The 26,772-nt window shown below is 39.4% G+C and overlaps 1 protein-coding gene across 1 annotated transcript in view; it reads right to left on the reverse strand.

Moving 5' to 3' along the window:
- Positions 1-26,772, reverse strand: part of PDXK (pyridoxal kinase) — a 46,105-nt gene that overhangs the window by 4,539 nt on the left and 14,794 nt on the right. Inside the window, exons 2-7 of the mRNA XM_050907927.1 lie at positions 19,229-19,283; positions 10,635-10,739; positions 7,597-7,680; positions 5,610-5,656; positions 3,267-3,352; positions 2,403-2,448 (exon numbers count right to left, since the gene is read on the reverse strand). Coding sequence (XP_050763884.1) covers positions 2,403-2,448; positions 3,267-3,352; positions 5,610-5,656; positions 7,597-7,680; positions 10,635-10,739; positions 19,229-19,283 — 423 coding nt within the window. The remainder of the gene's footprint in view (positions 1-2,402; positions 2,449-3,266; positions 3,353-5,609; positions 5,657-7,596; positions 7,681-10,634; positions 10,740-19,228; positions 19,284-26,772) is intronic.

Below are 26,772 nucleotides of genomic sequence, written 5' to 3' on the forward strand. Positions count from 1 at the left end.
TCTGTGATCAGAATTTTTGTCTGCATCATGTTTTCAGAACATATTATCAAAAGAATAAGAGAACAAATATACAGACACATGCAGATGAGCTGGCATCTTGAAACACTTACTAGAAAGCCAGTAACTCCAGGTCAAGAAGTCTTATTTAGCTACTACTTTAAGAGTTAGCAAAAATGAAGAGTTAAAGAGCTAAATCAGAGGCACAAGTGTGTCTGTCCCAGTCTTCTTTTCTCATTCTGTTTCAAACCCGAAATTACACCTGTAAATTATGTACCTTTGCAGGTGTATTTCCACTCTGCGTGCTCCTCGCTTAAGCTCATTAATAATCTACTTCTGACATCACAATTGGTTGCTACAGAAGTGATTTTGATTTCACAGATGAAAGAATGACTTCAATAATGAGTTTAGCATAAAACACAGATAAAATATTAATTCTCCCAGAAGAGTTTAACTAAAAATCCTCTCAGGCTAGCTATGACTCATGAGCAGCTGAATGATAAGGATTTATTTCGGCTATTTTTTAATTCTCTATTGCTTTTCTTTCTTGTCTAAGCCTCCAAGTTTCTTCAACTGTCAGACTTTGCACAGACATTGACTGGGTTTTAAACAAGCAGTAAATTCACCAGCATATGCTGACATAATCAACCTGTGAAGTAACATTAAACTCAATTTCATTTCTCAGTCACAATTCACCAAGAACCTAATCACCAGTATTTCTAGTTGTAGCCCCTTGTACATTGATATTACATTATATTTAATTTTATGTTAGAAGAATATACTGTCATCACTAGTCTTGCTAAAGAAATGAATGAAAGCATGTCACCATGGAAATCGATGGCAGAATTTCTACCACCTCCAAAGGGGACAAATTCCAGCATAGATTATTACTCAGAAGAAGAGACCTCTATATGACATGCAGCTGGAGAGACAGACAGATTAAAATATAATATCCTGCAAGCAACTATTTTAAAAATGTTTCCATTCCTAAGTATAATTCCATCTCTTTAGAAGAGATTTTTTTAAAATCCATCACAAATAAGAGCTATCACATGAATCAGACAGTCATAAAACTAACTTGCAAAATTGTTTAGCACATGCAACTCGTGTTTGCAGCTGAAATATGCAAACCTAAAACTAATGGCTGCTCAGCTAACAGTGTTGTTCTCAAGACTGTGGTTCCACTGGTGAGGACGAGAATAGAAGCACTGAGTTGTAGTTAGCAGCTAGTGGCATGAAGCTCAGTTTCTCACCCTCGCCCAGCACAGTGGGGTAATGTAAAAAGGGGAGGGGAGGGAATTAAAAGACCTGAGATCTTTGGAGCTGCTTCCTGCCGTGAAGAGATGGTAATCAACCCATGTTGCATGACGTTGCTGGAGGAAAAAAAACAACAAACATTTGGGCTGACAGACCCCAGCTACTCTCCAGGGTGCCACTGCAGCTGCTGTTTGTTTAAAGATTTTGTGTTCTTTGAAGTTCAAAACCAAACTGGAAGAAATAACATCAGTCCATTATGAAAGCACTTGACTAGTCAACAAAACAAAGAGCTCAGCCCTTCTCAAGATACCAATAAAACCATATTCCTATTTTGTCCTTCATCACCAAGCCCTGCAGCTTTTAATTTTCTTCAGTTTGTGTACAAGGGTGAATCCTTACACCTCAATGCAGTGTATTTGCAGACTATCTATCATCTCTGTATGGTGATGACAGCAGCTATCAACACGGTGGATTTGTCTGTCTTTCACCAGGACGTACCTGAAGGCCATCACTCCCAGTCTCGTTTCTCATCTATGCAACCTATCCTTTTGCAATCCAGGTTTCATCCCCTTTGAGTCAATTTAAGGAAGAGAAACAGAGGACCAGCAAACATTGTCAGGAAGAGATTCAGAGTGTATTCAATCAATCCTTGTAAGAGTTTGCTAGTAAGCTCTCTTCCTTGCAAACAGTCTGTATGGAAGAATGAGAAACGGCTGTCCTAACACTCAGCATTGCTGTTGCACGACTCACATGTGGACAGCAGAGGGAGCGACCCATGCAGGTTTCTAATGCCCATGGTTACCCGAGGTTTTCACCCTAACCAGTGCACCTCCACAGCACTGACAGCGTGTGGTCACTTGCCACGTGTGCTGCTGCTACCCGTCTTACACTGCAGGAAAACAAGCTCACAGAGATCTACTCATTACCACTGCAATGCCTTTATCTGTAGTTCTTTTGGGAAGTTTCTTCAGAAGTCTGACATCAGAACAGAAAGTATTTTGTGCCTGGAGTGCACGAGCTTTAATGATAAATGGAGAGAAAGGATAGAGGCCAAAGTGACTTCAAGGTTAAAGACAAACGGCAAACTGCAGCATTGAAGGCAGGAACACAGAAAGAGATCTTACACATCCTACCCCTTGCCTACTTACCTCTAAAGCTTCTTCTTCTGTGTGAATCTTCCTGCCCGTGAGTAACCTGAGAATGAAACAGAAATCTTAAAAGAGCACAAGTTCTCCAGGTAATGACTGCTTTGTTTACTCTTTGAAAGGAGGAAAGATTGGACTGCACCATACAGGCCTAAATGGTTTGTAGCTACATGGTCTGCTGTACCAGACCGCTGTCTTTAAAAGTTATGTGCACACAGTGCTTCTGAAGCAGACTCACACCAGTCCTAACCTGGCTCCTATAGAGAACCCTGTATCATAAAATTCCCTCACAAGTGTCTTCTCTCCATCTCCCATGTAGCTGTTCCCTCCCCTTACGGGGACAGCCTGTGATGTATCACAACAGATTATCTCCTGACCAAAGAGTCACAGCTATGCAGACAGGATAGGCAGGAGGCATTTAAATTCTTAACTCCTATGAGATGTTGCCATGGTGGTATTTCTGAATCTAATTTTGCAGGTTTGAGTCAAACTATTTCAGTTTTGATATTCTGACATATAAGAAAAATTTTCCTAGGAATGTGTAAGGATGGGGAACGGAAGAGAGGTATTTTTTCAACCTGCCCTAGATACAGACCTCTGGAGACAACAAGAAGTAATCGTGAAAATGAGAGACCGGAGAAAACAAGAGAAATCTTTCCCTCACATAACTCCCAGATTTTTTATTGGTTTCAATATGGAACAGTTGGAAGTTTGCTGGAAAGCACCACTTGAAAGTAACAGCTAAAAACCAAAACCCAACACATACATACATATGGCACTGTATTGAGACAAATAAAAGAATGGGTATCAATCTACCCTGCTTTTATCCCCGAGTTTATTTGGCTATAAAAGGAGATAAGTACTTACTCAGCTTCAAACTGGTTAGGAGTAATTATATCAGCAACAGGTACAACTTTGTCCCTGTAGACTGGGAGGAGATCCTTGGGCACATACTAGGGGAGAAGAAACAGTATCAAATGTTGTCAGCAGCATCTGAGACGTGGGACTGCAACTCTCCTTCCCTCAACTACCATTCATGCTGTCACTGAGTAACCTGACAGCTCCCGGTGCACTGTTATGCAGCAGCAACTAAAGTGGCAGTGCATCCTCCAGCTGGTGACAGTACAACCAACAGCCCTTCTTTCACTGGAGGCGATGGGAAGCACTGCTAAGCAGACAGGCCTAAACTGGCAGCATTAAAAGTAAGTGGTGCCTGGATGAAGAATTTTCAGGTTCCCTCTCACCAAAGTGACACAGCAGCATGAGGAAATACAGTGTCCCAACATGGGGAACCCTTCTCATGTCCTTGCCTCCAAAAGAAACTACTTTGTTATTGTACTGACAGTACAGAGGCCCTTCACTGCAGCAGCATGTGCCCACGTTGATTGTGTTGCATTGTGGGGCTCATGAACAAGTAACATCCATGCTATGTGTTACTTTGCCTCCTTCTTTCAGTGCAGTATTTCTAGGGTGTGCTGTACATCAATACATGTGAATGGGAATCAGATTTGTAATTTGTTTGGTACAACTTAATCTATAAAGCAGTTCCAATAAGGACATTAAAAATTTTTGCTTGTGTTGCACCCAAGTCTAACAAAGCGCTAGCATACTTTGCTGCCTGCAGAATCAGCTCTTCAAGTAATGAGGGCCAATGGCCCCTTTCTGCCTGTCTGTTCCATCTCTATCCCATCTTCATTAGCTAAATACGGCCCATCAGCAAAGGGAGATTGGTTGTCTAAGCAGGTGACATACACTAAGACGTAACAGGAGCCCACCAGCCTGTATGCTCTTCAGTCGCAAAGCTAAAAAGCATCAGCTGTTTGGGCACACACTGGAGCTCAGCTAGGAGTTTGGGTTAAATGGGTAGACGGGTCACCTTACCTTCCTTAGTCCTGCTGTAACGCAATTTAATAAAACCTTTATTAAAAGTTCATTGTTTACTAGTAGCTGATATTCTTTGGCAGAATCCCATTTACTAAACCAGGATTAATAGTCCCTTTTGTCCATGTTTTATTTTCTCTGTTAGTCTCATAAGCTACACAGGGCAGGGTGCACATATATATGTGCCCATGTGTTACTGTCTCCCATTCCAATTGTATCAGCAACAGGTACAAACCCACCAGTGCTGACCACTAGGTGCTACCAGAACACCCATCATACTGATACTGAGCTCACTCAGGCAGCCATGGTGAAGGGATGATGTCACAGGGACTCTGCCTTTAGACAGAAATGCAAGACTAGGTCACGTCTAAACCAAGGCATTTTAAATATTGATTTTATTATTTTTTATAGCAGGAATGAGTTGGTGGGTTGCATGTTAAATATTCTCCTCTTCTGCCATCTACCTTATCTTCCACCCAGAAGACACAGGTAGGCCCATGGTTATGACTTCTCCCAAGAGCTAAAGCTTTGCAAGGTGACTCTACAGCTGCTAGATCTCTGCCTTGTTAGAAAAAGCCAAGGACAATAAATACTGCAATAGACATAAAAAGAACGAATAGAACACAAAAGCAATGGCAAATTTATTACTAAGTGCTACTTCATGTGATGTTTTATGAGCAGGTAAACTGTAAAAAGGTACAAGGACACAGAGGAATTCATAGTGCATGACTAGCTAAGGCAGAAGAAAACATAAAATATCATTATTGCTGATGTCTTCCCACATCGCATTTTTACTGAAATTATTTGCTAGTTTTGATCAAAAAGGAATGTTTCTTTGTCAGTATGCAGTCTGGTATTGGCACACAGAACCTTCCTGTCATTGGTCACAGCCCAGTGCCTAACAGCTGTTGGATCTCACACGAAATAAGTCATCTTCATTTAGGTTCAAGTGGTATGTCAATTCACATGATCACTGACAATGCCAGCCAGGCTACCAGCCAAAACAAAGCTCTTGACAGAAGATGAGGGAACTCCAGTGAGACAAGGAGGGGGAGCAGGGGGATATTTTCCTGCGGACAGGGTCTGTATTCCAACTGTTGTCTCAGCAGAGAGTTAGAAATAATCCCAGGGCTACGCAGCCACCATTCTTCCCAGATACCAAACTCATTCAAATACAGGAAATTCAAGTACAAACTTACTTGATGCTGGGATCCAAAGCCACACTTAGGTAAAGTAGCTTAGTTTGGTGTTAAAAAACTAATAAATCTTTATATATCTTTATATAGCAAATATTCACTATACAGAGAATCCAAACAGATAAGCACTAACCATAGAGCCTTCTCCATTCCATTTGTCACCCATCACTGGATCGCATACTGTAACAGAATAAATCTAGCTTTAGAAATGGGGTACAGTTATAGAGACCCTGGTGGGAGGGAAAAGTTTTAGGTAACAGTAGTGACTACGTAACAGCACTGAGCACCTGATAGCTTATATACTCTCACAGCTCTTGCAGCACACTCAACCTGAAATTTATAACTGGTGGCTGCCAATTCTGAAAGAGTAGGCCATGTGTCTTAAACAACTGTCAGAGGGTTCTAGTCACCCTCTCCTACCTGCTTCCATGTTGTTATGTCTGAAGGTGATGAGGATGAGAGGGTCTGACTGCTGGGAGTAAAGGGGCTTTTGTTATGGAAAAAGCAAAGAGCCCTCCCCTTCACTCCCCAACCCAAAACTCCAGAACAGTAGTATGGTGGGAAAGAAACGTGGGAGAAGCTAATAGCTGTGAAGAGAGTCCTATTTTTACTTTAGCATAAAAAGATACATGCCAAACATACACACCAAAATGCTGTGTGTACACACAAAAAATGATGTGTATTATAATGAAACAAGAAGAAAATCCATGCCAAAGTACATAAACTCATACTTGGTGTAATAATATAAACACACATTTGGCACAGGTTCTGAATCATGAGCAGTATTAACAACATATTCCAAGTGCCCTCAGTTTCAAAGTGAGGATGGAAACAGCCTAGCCTTGTACTTCAAAAAGGAACATTGTTCATTGTATTAAAAGAGCTTTTAGCAAGACAAAAAAGAAATACAAATCCAAAGGTATCAAATCAATGTCCAATCAGTATTTAAGGAAGTTTCTGTGAGTAAAAAGAGGGTAATTTGTTTTACATTTTAAAAGCATTTTCCTTACATTATAATCTATTTATTAAATATAAAGGATCTTAGAAGCCTAGCTGTGTTCTACCATCTGACCGCTTCCTTCCTGTTCTATACAGCTAGACGTTTCTTTCTGCTCATACTCCAACAGAGTTTTTAGCTTTCACTTACTAGTACAAGGCTCCCGAGAACCTGACAATGCAACAGTGTTAATAAGGGCTAAAAAGCAACAAAACCGAAGCTCATGAAGATATCTCTGCTACATTTTTCTAAATGAGAACTGTGCTTTGTTAATTTTAAGTCAGATATCACACTCCGCAGTATTACACCTTGCAAATCCTGCAAACCATTCTAGATGTTTCCTGACCACACAGTTTACTGAACCTGAAGATGACAGGCTCAAACCATCATTCACAGCTTTTTATCCCACTAAATCCCCACTGACTTTGCCCTGTCACTCTAAGCGTTTTGCTCAATTCAAGCCTACGCTGGTTATGTTCAAAAGTACTGAAACACTCAGAGAGTCAGGAAGGAATCAGAAGAATCTTTTCTCACAGGTTTAAGCCTGACATGACACGTTAATGACAGCAGTTGCTAGAGTCTGCAGCTCCTAAGTAATCTTAGCAGAGGGCACCAGAGTTAAAAAAGCCTTGGAGTTTAAGCTAAATTATGAAGCTTATAAGGCACAGTAAGACACTTCTCTGGGATGTAACATGAAACCATGGCAGGGCAACACCGGAGAGTCTATCCTGCTTTTGACTGACCTGGAAATCAAGGAGAGGCTTCAGCTATCAGCACTTACAGCCTATGCCCCTGAACTACAAACAGCAGCAGCCAGCTGGGATTTTACAAGCCTTTCTTTGATACAGACAATCAGTCCTCAAGGTACATTCTCCTTTGGACAGCATAATACAAGAAACATACTGAAAGGCATAAAATCAGAAAGATAAAAACCCAACTTTCTCAACACTTAAGCAACGCTGAAACAAAATTTCACTGAAGCCTCAGCTGGTCCCAGCCAGATCAGAGCACAAGATGGTTGTGAAATGCTGGGTAACATCAGAACAGCGTTTTCATCCTAAAACGTGAAAATGATGGGCATAGACAATGATGAAGCAGAAAGGATTATAATACACATCCTTACCATATACTAGGTTAGAATTCTGTTGCTTCAACTCCTGGACAATATCCACCACCATTGCCAGAAACGACGTGTCTCTTGTATACCCTTTGGGAAAAAAAGCCACTTTGGAAGTCTATTTTCATGAATACTTTTTTTTTTTTTTTTTTTTTTTAATAGGAACGTTGCATACTTCTCATTCTTTGGAACAATGCATTTTTAGAACAAAGGCGTTTTAGTATTTCATTCAGGAATAATTGGTGATAGACAAATTCAGACAGTGCTTGCACAACTACAAATATAACCTTAAAAATCCATTTACTGAGTATGTTATATATGAAGGGCTCATACAACTTCAAAATACTTGAACATATATACAAAAAGGTCAGGCTGAAAGGAAAAAACATTCCTTTTCTTCAAAACAGCAGTCCGAATCAGTACTATTTATCATGTAGTAAATAAGAAATATTTTAAATTCCATATACTTTTCTCATATTCTGGTTTGAAGCAGGTTTTTATTATTATTAATGTTGATGCTGATGAAGTCCAACACATTAATGCAATAGAGAATTAATCTTGAATATTTTAGAGCAATGGCCAATATAACAATAAAATTCCTATTTTTAGGCTTAGCAGTGAAATAAGCTGGAAATAAGTTTTATTATATCTCAAGGCCCTAATCACAATGCTAGCACCACAATATTCTTATTTAATCATTAATGTCTTTATTTTATAGATGTTTATTTATATATTTATTTTATGTATTAACTTCATTTACAACATTTATTAATTAATAATTTGATTTTCATTGATTTTAGTTCATTTAATAGTATTATTTTTAGCAAGGTATCTTCTTCAAACCTTCAGCTTGGAAATGTCCCCTCTAGTGAAATATTTAAAAATACATTTTGGAGATTTTTTTTTTTTTACTTGCAAAATTGATCAATTTGTAGATGTTGCAGAGAAATGGAAAAAGCTTCCATGATTTTTGGCCAAAATGCTTTGTCTTATGTCTATGAAATACTGATAATCAGTCAAAAAAGCCAAGTAAAGATTTTTGTTGAAAATGACCTGTGATAGCAGACTGGTGGAAAAAAATACAGAGTATGATTAACATTATTGACAGAGGTGTTTCAAAAAAAATTACACTGAATTGGAGTTTATCTCTTACCTTGAGTGTTTTACTATAAATGAAACAAATATATGAAGATCTACAAGTAACTAACAGTTACAAAAGTTAACGGTTATTTTGTATAATCAGCCTAAAGATAATCATCTCAGACAAGATATCTACAGTCACCAGACGTACAATTACAGTCAAATCTCATATGCTGACAAATTAATTTGTTTTCAGTGTTTGAATAATCATATCCAGGTTATGGGAGGTACAAAGTACAGTTGTGCACTATAGTGAATGGCTGTTCCTGTTTGAAGAGAAAAATCTGTCTTTTGGCCCTGAATGAAAAAAACCTGAATTTTAAGTTCAGCCACAGCGCAACTGAACACACTGATAGTGTTATTAGATCTTAAGAAATTAGTGCCATTTCTACCCATGCCTTCTTTTTGTCCATACTGAAAATGGCTACACCAAACGAGATTTTTTAAACAAACTGACCCATCTACCCACAAGTCCTATTTTAAAAGGCATATTAATAAACATTCCTTTTTTTCTCCAAAATTTCTTTTTGCTGAAGATTTCTATTTTTCCTTCTACAATTTTTAATCTCTTACATCTGTTTTGCCAGTACAGGACAGTGATAGGACAGGAGTTGGGGTCTCTTCCAAGAGTTGAAAGTAAAATAAAAAAGGAACATTTCAGCTAAAAGAATACTGAAACATTATTTACAAGTTTTGCTCACTAATATCTCCCGAAAACCCCTACAATACAGTATGCTTTTCCTGGAAATGTCCTCTGTGTGAGTTCTTTCAAGGAAAGAAAGGGTGTTTGTCTATTTCTCAGTCACAAAGAACCCATTTATGCTGAAATTAATTTCTTAACCTTAGTTCAGTCTATTTTCTATTTAGTCTCCTTTACTTTGGAGACATTCCCTGAAAAAGAACTGACAATAACTCTTCAGACATGCCACATCCTTCAAGCCAGAATGACTTCTTTGGGGTTACAATCCATACATTTAAAGTCTCCAGTTTTCCCTGTGTATAAAGCACCTTCCTACATGTGGAAGCCATTAAATCAATCAAATCTGGTGATATATTTCTGTTCACCTTTAAAAAGTGACTGTTCACTGCTATAAAAAATTGATACTGTGATCTAAACCAGATGCATAGCTCTTACTGAGGTGAAACCCGATCAGTAATCTACATTTGAGAAGCAGGAATCGGATGAGAAGCAGTTTTTAATAAAAACTGCACATAGAATCTCGCTTTTCTATAAAGCATTGCGGAAGAAGTTCTCTTCGCCTATATTTATAAACACTTTGCACCTAGTGGCAAGCAAAGGAAAACACTGCACAGTCAGTATGTCCTGCAGAACTGTATCCACTCAGAGGACCTACATAGTAACAAGAGCAAAAAATCAAGAGATATGACAGAGTCAAAACCAAAATCCAACCCTGCTTATACTTTGCTCTGTATCCAAAGCCCCACCCCTTAAAGATCAAGTAGAAAAAAACAAGGACAAACAACTCTGTATAAAATCATGCTCTAGTACCACAGAGTGCCAGTACCTCAAATTTAGGAGAAAGGGTTAAACTCATGTCTTCATAATAAATTTAAAAATACTCCTCTGACATTCCTCATCCTTTTTTCAGTAAAGGCACTCCCAAAACGTTAATTAAGCTTGTACATGACTGGCCTGTACAAGTCTGTAAACTATACAAGGGGATCAATTTACCCACACAATTACAACCTTCAGGCTGGAGAACACTGGCTGTTTCAAACCAAACAGCATGAGCAGTTGAGACTATAATATACAGATGAAATCGCAGGAGGAATCAAAGGAGGGAAAATGTAATTGTTTGGTTTGCAATAAGGATGGATATGGTTTATATTTCTTTACTTTTGTCTACATCTCATGGGAATTCCAAGGAACAAGCTCTTCTTACCTGTGAGTACATAATCATACCGGTTGACCTTGTTCAGCTTAAGTCCTTCATACAGTTCATGAAGTTCATCTGAATTTAACACCTGACCTTTCCAGTGGGCATAACCTGCAAAGTAAACGCCAGATAATTTTTCAAGAGCTAGAATTTTATTTAGGATCACACAGATTATACACTTGGAGGGACCATATCAGATACTAGCACCAGAAAGCATTTCCGCCTCCTCTTCTGTAAAACACCATTGCCGAATGAAAGCTGCTGTCAGCAGAATAGTTAACGTGCTCAACTTCTTCTCAGCACCTCTGTTTCCCAAAGGAACTAGAGTGACTACACTGGAGTTTGAGACTGTTCATTTATCAGCAAATCGAGCAGAGCACACACAAGCTCCTGCCAGTTTTCCCATGGAGCCTATACAACTATTCTTTTCCTGTGTGGAGGGGGCACAAACGTATGTTTTAGACTTCACTGGAGGAGGGTGTCAGTATAATCTATTTTTGTTACTTTATACTATCAAAAAAGAAAAGAAAAGATTGAGAGCTAGATGACAAGCTTAAACAGGCTTGTGGATCTGTCTGGACACGGGCATGCAGCACTGCTACACCCATCAGATACAGCGTTCACAGGGACCTGCATGTAACAAATAGAGTGACTACAGTAGAACGTTGTCATGGATGCTCTTTAAACACACAATGGCATCTGACAGATTTTCTTCCAAAAATAGCACAGTTTTAATGCTGAGGATCCTGGAGGAGGCAAATGAGTATCAAAAAGACACTACAAACAGACAAATAATATCCATACACTCTTATCCTTGAATGATCTCTAAGAATTATAAGCCAATATTCTTGGCTCAGAAGCTGATGGAAGGTGAACTTACTTCGGAGAAGCTGAACTGATTTCACCAAACAATGGACCAAGCTCCATGGTAGCCAATTTTAAGGTTTTAAAAAAAAAAAAAAAAAAAAAATCTTCCTTGACAGGCTCTAAACATTTGTTGAAAAATGTAAATGCACCTTGCACCTTGTCATCAAAGTCAGCCCATCTAGATGGCAGCCATCACTCCCTTGTATGTAAGAATGGGGCTTCCTCCAGGATATTAGATGAAGCACCCACAATTTAACTATTCCAACCTCCATAAATTCAGAGTTTGTTAAAAAGCTAATCTTTTTATTAACTGGAATTAGGAAAAGTGAAATGTTAAATGAGGTATCTTCTTCCACACCACCGTCATGTGAAGACAATGGTATTCTGTTTGTTTTAACTTCTGCTCTTGGGAGTTAGAAAATTCTGTGATAAAAACTGTTGGCTTTGATTATCACTCTAAACTGTGTTATTAGAGTAACTGCCAAAAGGTGCATACAGCCTAGGATAAGCACATTTTTCAGTTTTCCTTCTCATGAATGCAAATACACCCACAGTAGGGTGAGCAGATGGATCATTTTGTTCTCCTCAGCTCACAAAGGCCTAGCCTCTAAAACATGACTCGCTGCCAACTGGCCAGAGGACTGACTCACATCAGCCACTACAATTCTCTCCCTAGCAAATGCTTTTTAAAAAGCCTCTGTGAAGAAACGGACTAAGTCAGGGATTCCCGCATGTTAGGGCTGTAGTTCCATTGCAGAACACAGTGTTATTCAGAACGGCAACACCTAACACCTAGGCACATGTCTAGCCCCAAGTATACGAGGAACCCTTGACTACAATTAACTCAAGTATTCGGCTTATTTAACACTTATGCAGATGTTTGTTCTGTCACATCTGCAACTTCAGAGAGAAATAATCTGCCCTCTCCTCTTCCCCAAATCTCTACTTCTGTTAGGACTGCAAAGCCAGTCCATACAGGGACACAACAGAGTCCTTTTTATTCCATTGTGCCCATCAATGAAACGCAGTGCAGTTTTCACCCAGAATCAGGGTCAGCTGGCAAAAGAGCAGTCATTCATCTTGCACATGGCCATAAAAATAACTATGACAGATTGTCCAGACAATCTAGATACTCTTGGGAACCATTCCTACAGAGGGACATTGCACATTCGCTATTTAACTAAAAGTTCACCTTCCTATGTCAAGCTGTCTTAGTCAATGCACAGAGTCAGTGTCACACTGATCCTCCACTGAGGGAGGGAAATAAATACGGAAACAAAATGTCAGGTAGCAGCTCAGCTTAGCTCACGAATTGGTAAGTTACCCACATGGGGCAGGGACATTGTCCAAACTCTGTAGCAATGACTTCCAAGGGTATCTAGAAGATCCTTTTTGCCACCTGGTAACACATGTAATACAACCTAAAGTCTAATCACACTGTAGCTGGAGAAAAAAAAAGCCCTAGGGAAGCCCCAGCTATTCAAATAGAAGAAAAAGGGCAATGCCTTCACTGGATCCGCAGAGAACTGTGATTTCACAAGGAGCTGAATTATGTTTGAGTAAGAAGAAACAAACAAAATCAAAACTGGCAGCAAGATGGAAACCACCCTAAGCCCTTTCCCCGGGGTAACTCCATGTAACTTGATGAACAAGGGGCAAATCCCATGATCCTGCATTCATCCTACTCTCCTGGTGGAATATACAACCGAAAAGCAGCTTCTGTAGAGGGACAGAAGAAAAAGCCAGTTACTCATGTTCAAAAAGGGTTCCACTAACTGAAGGATGGATACCTTGGGGGCTCAGGAAGAGGGAGAGGGACTATCTTGAAAGGGGAAAGGCAAAAAATCCAGATAGATACTGTGTGGTCAAAAAACCACTGCATAGCCCTGAACCCAAAGCTAGTTAGCAGGGAATGCCAACAGCAAGCTTAAACATGTGAGGTCCAATTGGCTTTAGGGAAAAGCATGAGAGGTTGGAATTAAGGATGATAATGACAAATCACTGTCTTCCTCAGCTAGACATAAGAACTTGGCTGGCAATGAGCACATTTGAAGGCCCAGAGCTGCCTTGCAAGACCTAAAAGAAAGTCAGCTTCCTAGAAATGTTATCCCTATGCCTACAGCACTAAATATGAGTATCTGAAAAACAGCAAGAGAAAACTTAAAATCTTCTGTTTAACTGTCCACTTACTATAACTCCTACTCTGCAGTAATATTTCCACTGTGGCACTCAACAATACAGAAGTTCAAAGCCTCACAGTACCTGGCTATTTGCACACATTATACAAGAACCACAGCCAAGAAAACTAAAGAATGAGTTTCAAGTTTGTACTTGGCAAAACAACCGCGTCCCATTTGGAGACTACAGAGCTGGTTAGGCATAGCAGCTGGATCAAATAATTACTCTTTTATCTTGGATATTAAGGTGAGATCTTGGCTTTTATCTTCCACAGAGGAAGAAACTGAGTCTTCCTTGTTTTGGTTACAAAACCACCAAATAGTTCCCCTCAGTGCTGGACTAAGAGAGCAGAGAGAACACTGCAAATCATGATACAGCTCTCCAGAACTGCACTTGGCTCAGACTGACTCCGTTAGTCTCCCAGATTAGTAATAATTTTAAACACACAGATGAACATAAATATTTAAACATCTTTATACCCCTTCTGCTTATCTGTGTTATGGCCTTTTATTGCAATTAAATGTTATATATTTGCTTTTAGCAGATAAAGGAATGAAAAACAGGTAAGATATGATGCTTCTTGTCACTTATCCCTCTAAAATGATAAATGTATTCATTAGTCTCCAAGGAAATGTCTTGGTTCATCTGTATGAAAAAGAAAAAAACCCAAAACCACAACCAAGAGAGGCAGCTAATACTGCAGCCAAAATGAATTTACATACTTTTCCTTCTTGACTTCCTCCACTGGTACATTTTTTTTTCTCCTTTGGAATGTATTTATAAGCCTTTTAATTACTTTCAAAAACAAGGAAAAAAGAAAAGAATAAAAATCCCAGGCATACCAGAAGGGGGGGGGGGAGGGAATTTCTGTCCTGAGGTTTGAATTCCTCCTGTGGTGCTCCCTGCAAAACTATTCCAATGGCTTCAGTAACCAAGTATTTTACATGGGAAAAAGGAAGAAAGATCGAGTGTTAAAGGCACATGATGGGAAGGCAATCTGGTCCCAGCTGTGTCACAAAATTCACATGCAAACTCTGGCAGACAACCTGGTCTAACACATGACTTAATCTTCAGCTACCGGGAGGCCTTCAACAAAACCAGAAATACAGTACCAAATTCTCCACTGGATTTTTTACAGCTGGTCAGTGTGGGAGTAAAATACTACCAGTATTAGGCACAAGTGGAGATCTCTTCTTTTTGTCCCACACTGCACAGGTGTGAATGACTGCATATGGGCGGCAGACTGTGAAGAATCACATTGACAAGGCATAATTATAATTTCTCATGTATGAGACCTACCAGCCAACCCAACCACCCACTACACACCCACTAAGTGGAAGTCAAGTGCTTTGCTTAAAAATAAAAAGAAAAGGAACAGAAAAAAAACAGGCTATTTGTTCTGGAGCAGTTTCAAAGGTAGGATTTGGATGGCAAAGTAAGCATATTATATGCTTACCATTAACCTACCAATTAAAAACAAAAATGCAAATCACTGAAGAATTAAAAATGCACCCCAAAAAATCAACAATACAATAAAAACAATCTAGATTTTTATTTTTGCACATTAGACGATGAGATGCGTCTGCAAATACTACCATAAAATAGAATAAAAAGCACAGAATCTTTGTAGGTTGCATGACAGCTTCTTTTATTTGTACATGAAGCATGATGCCATTCAAGGGTGAGTCACTCTAATCATAAAAGTTCCTCACCAAGCAACATGACAAACTGTTCTCCCAGGGGGACTGATTTAAAGCACATTTTCCGAATTTCAGGATTATCAGAGACTAAAGAAAGCTGAATTTTCTGAGCAGGAGTCAGCAGAAATAGGCCTGTGGTATCTTACTAATTTAAAGACAGGGCAAAAAAAAGCAATAATGATTCACCAAAGAAAGCCTGTTAGTCATAAATTCTCTCTGCATTTTATCTTTTGCTGACAAGACCAGGTTTAAAGATAGGGATGGGGAAAGAAAGAATGCCATGTCCAAAACCTCACATACTTTGCTATCTGTGCCCCTCTAGTATGTGGCATTCTTTTAGAAACTAAAGTTCACAGCTAGATTTTGAAGCAGAAATTTGCCCTTCAGCTTTAACGATCACCACAGAAAGGGTTCTCATAAGATCTTGTTCTGGTAGGAAAATCAAGTTGTCTTCACCCATTCATCCAGCACACGATTCCTGTGTATAGTGGCACTGGTCCAGACACAAGCCACAGCTCAGCATGGCAGTTTCTGTTCATTAATCCCCGCAGTGGTACATTGATTTCCAGGTACTAGTGCAAGTTGGTGTGCAGGCGTTCAAGATTGGAAAAGTCTTCGTATGAGGACACACATGTTCCTACATGCCTCTCTCAAAGAGGAGGTGCAAAGCCACTGGGCTTAGAATCGATCCTTCAATTTAAGAAAGGGTAGAAAGGATGTAATGGAAAAACTGCACTGGTAGAAAACTAGAGCTGCCATAAAAGGGAATATGTGCCCTTCCTTTCTTCTCCATTCCTTCCTCTTTCAGCCAAATAACCAATACTTCTAAATACAATCTCCTTTTACTCACGCTTGGCAAATGCCAAACACTTACTGTATTGTGATTTTTTTCTGAAAGCTCTGCTTCCCAAAGTCATGAGGTTGTGCAGCAATCTTTGGGATTTTTTAACACATTTATTAAGACAATCAAGATTACAGGGGAGTAGAAAAAGGTGACTCCTAAACACCAGGAGACAAAATAAAAGTTCCAAATATTTTAGAGACTTGTGATCTTTGAGACATTTTTGGTTTTGGGATGTTCATTTAGTAGTCCTTCAGGGGGGAAAAATAAAAATCACTCATTTTTTGTTCCTTCTACTATCTTCACTGACTGCCAAACCTTGAATGAAGCACTGGTGACCTCCTCCAGCTATGATACTGTATTGGGTTTGCATGGCAAGGTTTTGGTAGCGAGGGGGCTACACGGGTGGCTTCTGTGAGAAGCTGCTAGAAGCTTCCCCTATGTCCAACAGAGCCAATGCCAGCCGGCTCCAAGACAGACCCACTGCTGGCCAAGGCTGAGCCCATCCGTGATGGTGGTAGCGCCTCTGGGATAGCATATTTAAGAAGGGGAAAAAGTTACTGCGCGGCAACAGTTGCAGCCGGAGAGAGGAGTGAGAAGATGTGAGAGAAACAACTCTGCAGACACCAAGGTCAGTGAAGAAGGAGGGGGAGGAGGTGCTCCAGGCACCAGAGCAGAGATTCCCCTGCAGTCCATGGTGAAGACCATGGTGAGGCAGGCTGTCCCCCTGCAGCCCATGGAGGTCCATGGTGGAGCAGATATCCACCTGCAGCCCATGGAGGACCCCACACCAGAGCAGGTGGATGCCCGAAGGAGGCTGTGACCCCATGGGAAGCCTGCACTGGAGCAGGCTCCTGGCAGGACCTGTGGACCCGTGGAGAGAGGAGCCCACGCCAGAGCAGGTTTGCTGGCAGGACTTGTGACCCTGCAGGGGACCCACGCTGGAGCAGTCTGTTCCTCAGGACTGCGCCCCATGGAAGGGACCCACGCCTGGAGCAGTTTGTTAAGAACTGCAGCCCATGGGAAGGACTCACATTGGAGCCGGGGAAGAGTGTGAGGAGTCCTCCCCAGAGGAGGAAGGAGCGGCAGAAACAACGTGTGATGACCTGACTGAAACCCCCATTCCCCATCCCCCTGTGCCGCGGGGGGGAGGAGGTAGAGAATTCTGGAGTAAAGTTAAGCCCAGGAAGAAGGGAGGGGTGGGGGGAAGGTGTTTTAAGATTTGGTTTATTTCTTATTACCCTTCTCTGATTTGACTGGTAATAAATTAAACTAATTTCCCCAAGTTGAGCCTGTTTTGCCCGTGACGGTAACTGGCAAGTGATCTCCCTGTCCTTATCTCAACCCACGAGTCTTTTGTTATATTTTCTCTCCCCTGCCAGCTGAGGAGGGGAGTGATAGAGAGGCTTTGGTGGGCACCTGGCATCCAGCCAGGGTCAACTCACCACAGATACTATTTAAAAAAAAAAAAAATAAATCTTCCTTCCTTTCTGTTTTAAGAACATGGTCATCCTATTGGTAATGCAATTTTCCTATCTTCAGACACATTCAGTTTATGGTCCAATAAAATCTCTATTAAGCTCTTTTAACGCCCTATAAAGCTGATTTAATCTTGAAACTGAAAGCCAACAAACAACAGGTGCTCATCCCTTTTGAGCACTGAGTTATTTCATGGGAAAAAAATGCCTAATTTCTGGAAGATTACAACAGTTTTACCCAGCTATCAAAAACGAAACAATAAAAAAACCAAACTCCAAAACTAAATACATTAAAGAAACGTAAGTCACATCTAAGTATCTCTTAAAAACATGAGAGAACCTTTGTACTGTGCCAAAGGGCACAAGCAGAATAAGCAGCTTTTTGCCTGAGCCAGGAAAGACCCCCACCCCTTGTTTAATTATTACCTCTTTCGTGCCTTTCCTCAACAAGCAGAAATGGCTTTCTAGCTACCTTTGAAACATTCATTTCTTCTTCTCAGGGTGACACTAAATTCCTTCCATGATAGAAACATCTTATAATCTTTTGAAAGCTGTACGGAGCTCAACATAGTAAGAGAGGACAGAGGCTTCCTGGTCTGCTCTCTGTTCTGAAAATTAGCAGTTTATTGATAGAACTGTACCTGTGAGATAGTAGAAAAGTATCTCAACTTTCGTCTTTTTTTTTTTTTAATTTGTCAGAAACAATTTTTGCTCTCTTCCAAGATGCTGAAGTCAGAATTTGTTCCTGGATTATTTTTTTAAGACACCCTTAGAATTTCTTTATCTAGAGTAGATCTCCCCTCAAACAACCTGCCACCACCATGACAGCAGATGTGTCTCTATTGATCCAAAAATAGCAAGTCACTTGGAGCTCCTTTATGGGTGAAAGGTGTTGCTAAAATAAACATAAATTTCAGCTTTCTTTTGAAAAATAAAGTCCTCTAACACTACGAGTGTTAGGAAGTCTTGAAAGTAGTATGTGAGTGCATTATGTTCAGGCTTAGAACCCAAGTAAAAATACACCCAAATGTATTAACACCCCACCCCCTTCCTCCCTCGAGAATGTAATTTTAGGATACTTGCTAGCCATCTGGGTGGGCACATAAAGAGAGAAACATTGCGTCTAGCTCAGTATTCTTCTGATGTTTGGGTTGGTAATATGATGAGTGTCATATGGCCATAATGCACAGAAAACAGTACTGAAGACTCCCCCGCTCACAGGCCTGTCTGTGTAGATGGCCGATTTGTGTTATTTCACTGTCTGAGTTAATTAGATTACTGCCTAACAGAAGAAACTCACACTCTGAAGTAGTAGAACAGGACATTACCATGTCATATTATGCCCTAATCCCAAATCCAGACTTCTGAGAGACTTGAATCAAAACATGAAAATTACATTTCTGTCCTATATCCTGAAAATGTGAGCAAAAACATAAGACCACTCTCGTTTCCACTGTCATGTGATGAGGTGAGCCACATGTTGAGTAGAGCTGAGTGACCATGGAGTGGTATCTGAAGACAGATGTAAAATTTTACCTGTGTGGTTTGAAAACTGGACAGAGTTCACCGTATCAACTTCAAATCCCAAAACCTGTAACAGAATACAGGAATATTTCTTTTACTAACACAGCTTTGTTAATACATTATCAATATCACAAACCACAAGAAAGGATTATTATTTCCCAGTGCATATTTTAAAATCTTGAGCACTGTTTTAAAGTGAAAGCTGAGTCAACATACATGCAACATAAACAAACAACGCAGTACTTTAGTACAGCAGCACACATGGAACAAAAGTGACACTGGCAACAGCACCAGAAAAACAGAGCTTTGGATCCTTAGGCTAGAGTTCATCTGGGGATAAGGACGGAGAGGCTGGTCCAGCAGCAATCACTGAAGCCCTGAAGAAAGCCTTGGCTAGACTTTCTTGGCAAGAAAAGCAGTGTGAATTTCAAGTTACTAAATTAATGCAAAATACAGAGGGATGATGCTGTTAGTATTCCAGAAAGCCAATCTTTCTAAAAGGAGGACAGAAGAATCTTAAAAGGGATCAATTTTATGAGCCATACTTGGATGTCACAAGCAGTTTTTTTACAACTGAAAGAGAATCGAAAGAAATCACAGAGAATTAAATTTGGGGCATAATTAGGCAATCAAAGGGAGAGAGCTCTTAAAAACACTAACTAAAAAAAGCCTAAAGCATGCTCCAAAATCCACCTGCTACCTTGCATTACGAGCAATCCAAATACTGAAATATCCAAGAATTTGATAGTGCAATCAACCAGATTCTTGTTGCCCAAAAAGAGATACATACCATGAAAATAAGAGCATCGAATCAGGAGAAAATTAATGAGGATTTTTAACCTGACAATACCTGCTTAATACAGAGAGGCACTGCTGTTCAAGCCATTTTTAGACGTTTTTATCTGCCATGAAAGAAATTCTAATGCAACAGTGACATAACAGTCTGACTTTTAATATTTGTTTCCACATCCTACTTGTTCTGAGTAAGAATTCTCCTCAAAAGATGAGCTGCTATATATGGCTCAGTGACTCACATGGGAGATAATAGGAATGATGCATTGCTGTTCACGATCCACCTTCAGGCAATTTGCTGGGGAGGGGGGAGTGAACAAACGAAGCTTTTGCCAGTCACATTTTTTCACCAAGACGCACGCCTCTCCCTTTTTATCACGAAGGCAACCCCTTCGCATACATTAAAAATCTCTGGGTGTATGGTGCCAGACATTAGGTTTTCCCTGTGCACATACTTGCTCTTGCACGTGAAAGCCATTAAGTGATAAGCCCCTTATTGCAAACTCTGGGCCGTTACAAGATGGAGGTAGGTGCTGCAACAGGTAATTCCTTCTGCCTGCAGGCGCTGCATTTCTGTCATATCACAGCTCAGAGTCCACACAGGTCTTCACAGAATAAGTCTCTTCTTTCAATATATAATAAAGGTTTCTGTTCATCCCTAACCAGAAAGCAAAGTAATCTTACATTAATGATAGACAGAATGGTGGGTTTTCTCAGACTGATCAAGTTAAAATTAACCTCAGCTTCTACTCTCACCCCAGTTTCATTTCACCTTGGTGGATTTTATTTTAAAGACCCAGGAATTAAAGAGGTGAGAACATGGCAATACTGTTATGACCTTAACCTTGATGTTTGCACATGCTCTTCAAAGAAGTAAGTGAAAATACTGCCTCTAATCAGACTGTCATCCCATATCCAATTCCCCTCCCTGCAATGAACAGACCTAAGAAGTTCTTATTGCCTTCAAACATCTTGGCAACAATCGTGAATTAATCCATTTCTGTACAATATTTAGATCACGTCTCTCCAACTGTTTAACACCTGATGCTACAGAACACACTTATGATGATCTGCTAGCTAATCAGGTTTACGCTTAGTGCTTTAGGGAGAAGAGCACGCACAACTGCTTGTGGGAAGGGCTGTTCTACAACACAGATAAGCACTGTACCAGCTGATGGTCACCAGAAAGAGCAATCCTTCTTTACTGTCTCCACCAGCACTAGCTATCATTTGATTTCTCAACAAGCTTTTCTGTAGGATTAGGGATTTTTGGTTTGTTTTGGCCAGTTAATCTGCCTCAACCAGCAGAAGGGAAAACACAAGGGAGGCCACCTCTCTTGTAGACAGCTAGGTGTCAGGTGAGCTTAACTGGACACTTGGTAAAAGAGAGTTAAACAAAGTGCTTTTGAACAGTTGAGGAAAAGTCACAGACAGCTCAAATTCAGTAAGGGAGCTTGATATTCTCACTTTTCTCATTGGTGCAAAACAGGCTAAAAAGCCTTTAAAGGTCTCCATAACAATCACTTACTGGTGTTAGTCTACTCTGTCACAGTTACTAATTTGCCCTAAAGTTTTGTTTTGAATAAACGTACATGACTGTAATCTAACACACCTAATTATGCAATTCTCTAGTTCTGATTCAACCCTCAAAATAAGACACAGTTACTCTACTTCAAGGAATTTCCCTTTACAAAGATTCTTATCAAAACAGAGTAATTAAAAGACATAAAATGTCATTTAAAAAACAAAGTATAATTAGAAAACATAATTGGTACTACCTTTGAAATGAGCGCCACAGATGTTGAGGTCTACGCCTAGTATAAAGTATTAAAATAATCAAAAAGAATGATGAAGTCAAGTTCAGCCAGTACATGTTTGCTACCAAGGCAAACAGAATTGAAAAGCCTCATGGAATTTAGTCATCAGAAGATGACCTGAAAACAGTGTATATTGAAGTGCTAAAAGCAGCTTTTGACAGCAATCATCTCTTCTATAGCTACAGGGAAAACTGTGTCTTAAAATGAACTACACAAACCAAAATTAACAACTTGATCATTTAAAGTGGATAAGGAAATGTTATCTTCCTCCTTCAACCAACGATTAAAAAACAGTACTAGTAACTATCATCCGTGCATATCTAAAGGATCATACGTATCAGAAACAGTTTCCTGATTCACTGAATGATGAATACTTTCCTTGCTTACAAAGGGAGATGTATTCAAAAGATGTCTTCTTAAATCTTTTTAATATATACCCATATTTTTAATTTCTTGGACACAGCTAACTAAAAGCACTAATTATGAGGGGTTTTTTATTTAATTAAAAAGTTCTACCCAAACCAGAGGTTCAATATATCTTAAGTGAAAGTTAACTACCTAATTAGAAATACACAATTTTATGTATGGACCTAGAAAACTGAGATCAGAGCAAACATATTGAATCAGATAAATCATACAAAATAAAGAAATTCTATCTCTCATATTTGTACACAGAAGTACCAACTATCACCCAAAATTATTCATTTAGCTGGATATCAACAATTTTTTCAATGTTATAAACCAGTAAGAATCACTCTTTCCTTTGGAAAATGACTAGAAAGTACAAATTCAACACAGGACTAAACTCAATTATTTATGTCAAGTTTCTTGCTTGTTAATATGAAACATTTAAATTATTTATTTTAATTCATGGATTTAAAATCAATCCACTCCAGTTACTTATGTTTTTTCTACATACAGGAACAAACCTCTTCACGTTTCTGAAGTAAATATATATATGTGCCAGTTCAATTGTCACCTCAACACCTTTCTTTATCTCATGAGCAATCAAAATGTTGTAATTCAGCAAAGACTGCACGTGAAATGGTAAATAAAGTGAGATCTATACAGTAGTTTTGTGGCATTAGTCAACAGAGAACAAATTCAAGCTGGCAATGGTTTATCATAGTTCACTGAACTGCGCAGCTGTCTCTACACTTTGCACAAAAAATACAGCAGAAGCCACAAGTAGCACTTTGCCAGGCCCACCTGTGTGACAAATGCCTTTGTTGAGATACTGACAGTTTCACCTTATACTCCCCGATGCACCATTTTCCCTTTCCTTCCTGAATTTCTTTGCATATCAGTCTGCTATGTTTGCAAAATGATCCAACTTTGGGTGTTAAAACTGTCATTTTTCTGTGTGTGTACGCACTTACGTGCTCCTTGCACCTCTGTGTAAATAAACTGAAGGAACTCACTCCACCTGGATTTTGCTTATGTCAGAACTAATACCTTCACATTGTATTTGACTGGTGTGAGGACTGAGCTTACTAAGAAATGTACAATAATGCTTAATTTACTGCTTCTCTATACCAGCTTGTAAATAGTCTACACCTGTGTTATTTCCCCTGCTCCCTATAGAAAGAGTCCTGTGGTGATACTCCTGCCTCTGGCTTTGGAAATGTAGGTTACGGCAGATACTCTGCAAGTGTCCAGGGCTCCAGCTGCCAGGGACACACATCATCTATGTTACCGTTATCCCTGTTTTGGATGATCTGGCCTCTTACAGGCCCTCCAGCAGAGAACAATTCCTAGTTTCCACGCTCTCCCTCTGCTGTCATTCTGTATAAGTATCATTTGCCCACAGAACTGCAAATTCTGGGCAAATCTAAACCCATAGCCAGCTTGGGTAAGGATGATAAGCGCTCTTCAAAGGAAAAAGATAACTGAGTTCACCCTAAATCTCTCAGTCTCCAGTCTAAGCACATGCCAAACAACGTTCTTCTTAAGACCCAAACTAAGGTTGCCTATATGACATCACAGTGACATTTACTGTGATTGAAGTCTCAGAGGAAAATGGACCATTCCAACATATTTTTTAAGTATCTTCAAGCAAAGGAGGCAGAACTGTTACCTTTCTAAAAATAAATCACAAAACATCAAAACCGGAGGAGTTGTGTATTTGGAAGGCATGGCTGGCAGATCTGAATGACACATTTCAGAAATACATTTGGAAGATTAAATCAAAATACACACACTGGAGCAGAATGCATTTGAAGAAACAGCTAGCATGAAACACATACTTCCAACATTATGCATGAGATCAAATTGGGCTTAGTTCTTCCTCACAAATAACTGAAGGAAAGGGACGAACGTCGCCCAGTTCTTCCTGCAGTGCAGAAGGTGCTATCCCAGCCTTGCAAAGAGAAGGTGCATTACCCATGCAGGCACCTAGTCTACAGAACTATCAGAATGCACATCTGCAAACTAGCAAGTGCTCAAGGGAAAAATCAACACACAAGACAGGAAGAGACTTCAAAATACATGGACAACCTCTAAAGGTGTTGGCTCTTTTCGGAAAACTGGACCAACAGCCTAGTTTTCCCAAAAGCACAACAGTAATTTAAAGTTATATCCAGCCACTAAGCCACAAATAAAAAACAAAAAATGGATCTCCTTCAGGATTCATATTTTACAAGTGATACCAATTGTTTTACTAGTAGAACAACCTAAAGACCTAGACAGACAGAAAATGTCTTGAGTTATAAAGGTTATATATACAGCTAGATCTCACTTCCGGTTCACCTCTAAAAATGCAACCTTTTGGACTTTGCCACTGTGTTAACACATGAATTAGAGCTTTAAAATTTACAATCTCTCTTCCTCTCCCTTCCACAAAATATTTCAATCATACATACACCGAAACATGCTATTTCTTCACCGCAAAGAACTAGTACCTAAGATTGTTAGAAATGAAGGATTACAAACATACATTTGGTTCAAGAGCACAGCCTAAGTTGTGCCTCTTATGTAAGGGGAAGAGGGGTGGATTGTAAAACAACAAGAGAAAGAAAACTATTCCACATTATGCAAAAACTGTAAGTATAGCAACAGAGAAATTAACAGGAAGATTTTGAAGCAAATGCAACATCTCAAATTCAGTTTTAATGATTGCTAAGCTTTATGTTTATATTTGTGTAATCTACATTATGTACTAATGGTCTGGAGACAAAAAAAAGTCCTCATTTTTACCTCCTAATCCTATTTGGTATTTCATTAACACCACTTGAGACAGAAAACTGTTAACTTCAAAGATTAGCTCTGCCTCAAAGTAAATATTAATATAAATTCTCATTTAATAATTTTATTTACTCTGAGAAATGCTAGAGAAATGTGAAAAGCTGTTACGGAACTGCTTCTGTTTAAAATTTGTATTGCAGCTTTACTATGCTTCTGCAGAGAAAAAAGTAAATTTTCAAAAGTATCACACACTTTATAATACTCAAGAAGTTCTCCTTTTTCCTTGCTTGTATTCAGTTTGGGAAAACAAGAAGTTGTTTGTTTGTTTTTTTAAAAGAGATAAATATCTTAAATCTCCTCAGTGTGCAAGAAATACTGTCACTTGAATTACATGAACTACTGAACTGAACTACTTTTTATTGCTTTCCTGAGTACTAAACATTAGAAACAAACAAACAAAACGAATTTCCAATGCATTATATGTACGTATTTCAAGAAAGAGAGGTTTAGAGGAGGCTGAGAGCGATGCTGTGGAATCGCTGTCCTTGGAGGTTTTCAAGACCCAAGAGGTCAAAGCCCTGAGCAACCTGGTCTGAACTTAGTGCTGACCCAGCTTTGAGCAGGAGGCTGGACTGGGGACCTCCCAAAGTCCCTTCCAGCCTGGGTCACTCCATCATTCAATGATACCGCTACATACAAAAAGCTCAGCTTTACCTGTTGTAGAACTCCATGTGTAAAATCACACATTGATGTGTGATGCTACGCATCCTAAAGTTCTGGTTATAAGGATAAAAAACAGTGGTATGGTATGTTTACACTATTAACTATGCCAGGTTTGTCAGTAAAGATAATATGTCCTTTGATGTTAAACGATCAGTGGACCAATTTAACTAGAATGTTTTAGTTTGTACTTAATTTAGACAACCTTAGAGAACAATGACCTAGTTCTGCAAGAATGACATTCAATTAAAAACACCTGTCTATTCTGCAACATTGTTGGTACATATTTCCCTCTTTGGGCACTGGGTTTTTGCCTCCAGTGGCATTTCATTTTAAGGTTTGAAACTAAAACCACAAAGCAGTACTGCAGCTCAAGTTAGAGGAAATATGTGGAACAAGTGAAAGGCAGGAGGAAAAAAAAAAAAAGGGCAGTGTGAGTAAGAAAAAAAAAAAGAGATTGTATAAAAACAGACTTTGTAAACTGCATACATGTTTCTTCCATAGTATTTATGTCCCCTGATACATGTTCACAGGTTACTATCTATATTTCATGAAACAAAGCCAAGATCTCCATCCAAACTCTCCAGTTCCTTCAAAGTTCTTAATTTTGGAAAATGTTAGCTTTACCATACCAGAACACATCAAAATCAATTTTCCCAAGTGAGCCCACAAACCAAACAGTTTGTAAACCACAAATCCAGGGAAATATCAGAGGTTGAAGTTGCAAATCAAGCTCAGCCAATCATTCATACAAATTCTTTCATTGTGAACACAAGGTACCTCATTTCTTGTATGCATAATTAGAGCTTCACATCCAGATCTGAGCTACAAATGTGCCACAGGTGAAAATCTCACTATATAATTTGTTTGTTCACATCTCTAAAAGGTGAGTTTCTCTCCAAGGGAAACACAGTTTGACAAGAAAAGGGCACTAGCTAAGAAGAAAGAAGGAACAAGATTCTGCTAACCAGGAGAAGAGAACCTTTGAGACTCCGCTTTTGAGAGGAGGATTTGACTTTCACGCATCTAGTTCTCCCCAAAATA

Source organism: Gymnogyps californianus, chromosome 1 (assembly GCF_018139145.2).
Source record: "Gymnogyps californianus isolate 813 chromosome 1, ASM1813914v2, whole genome shotgun sequence".
NCBI lineage: Eukaryota > Metazoa > Chordata > Aves > Accipitriformes > Cathartidae > Gymnogyps > Gymnogyps californianus.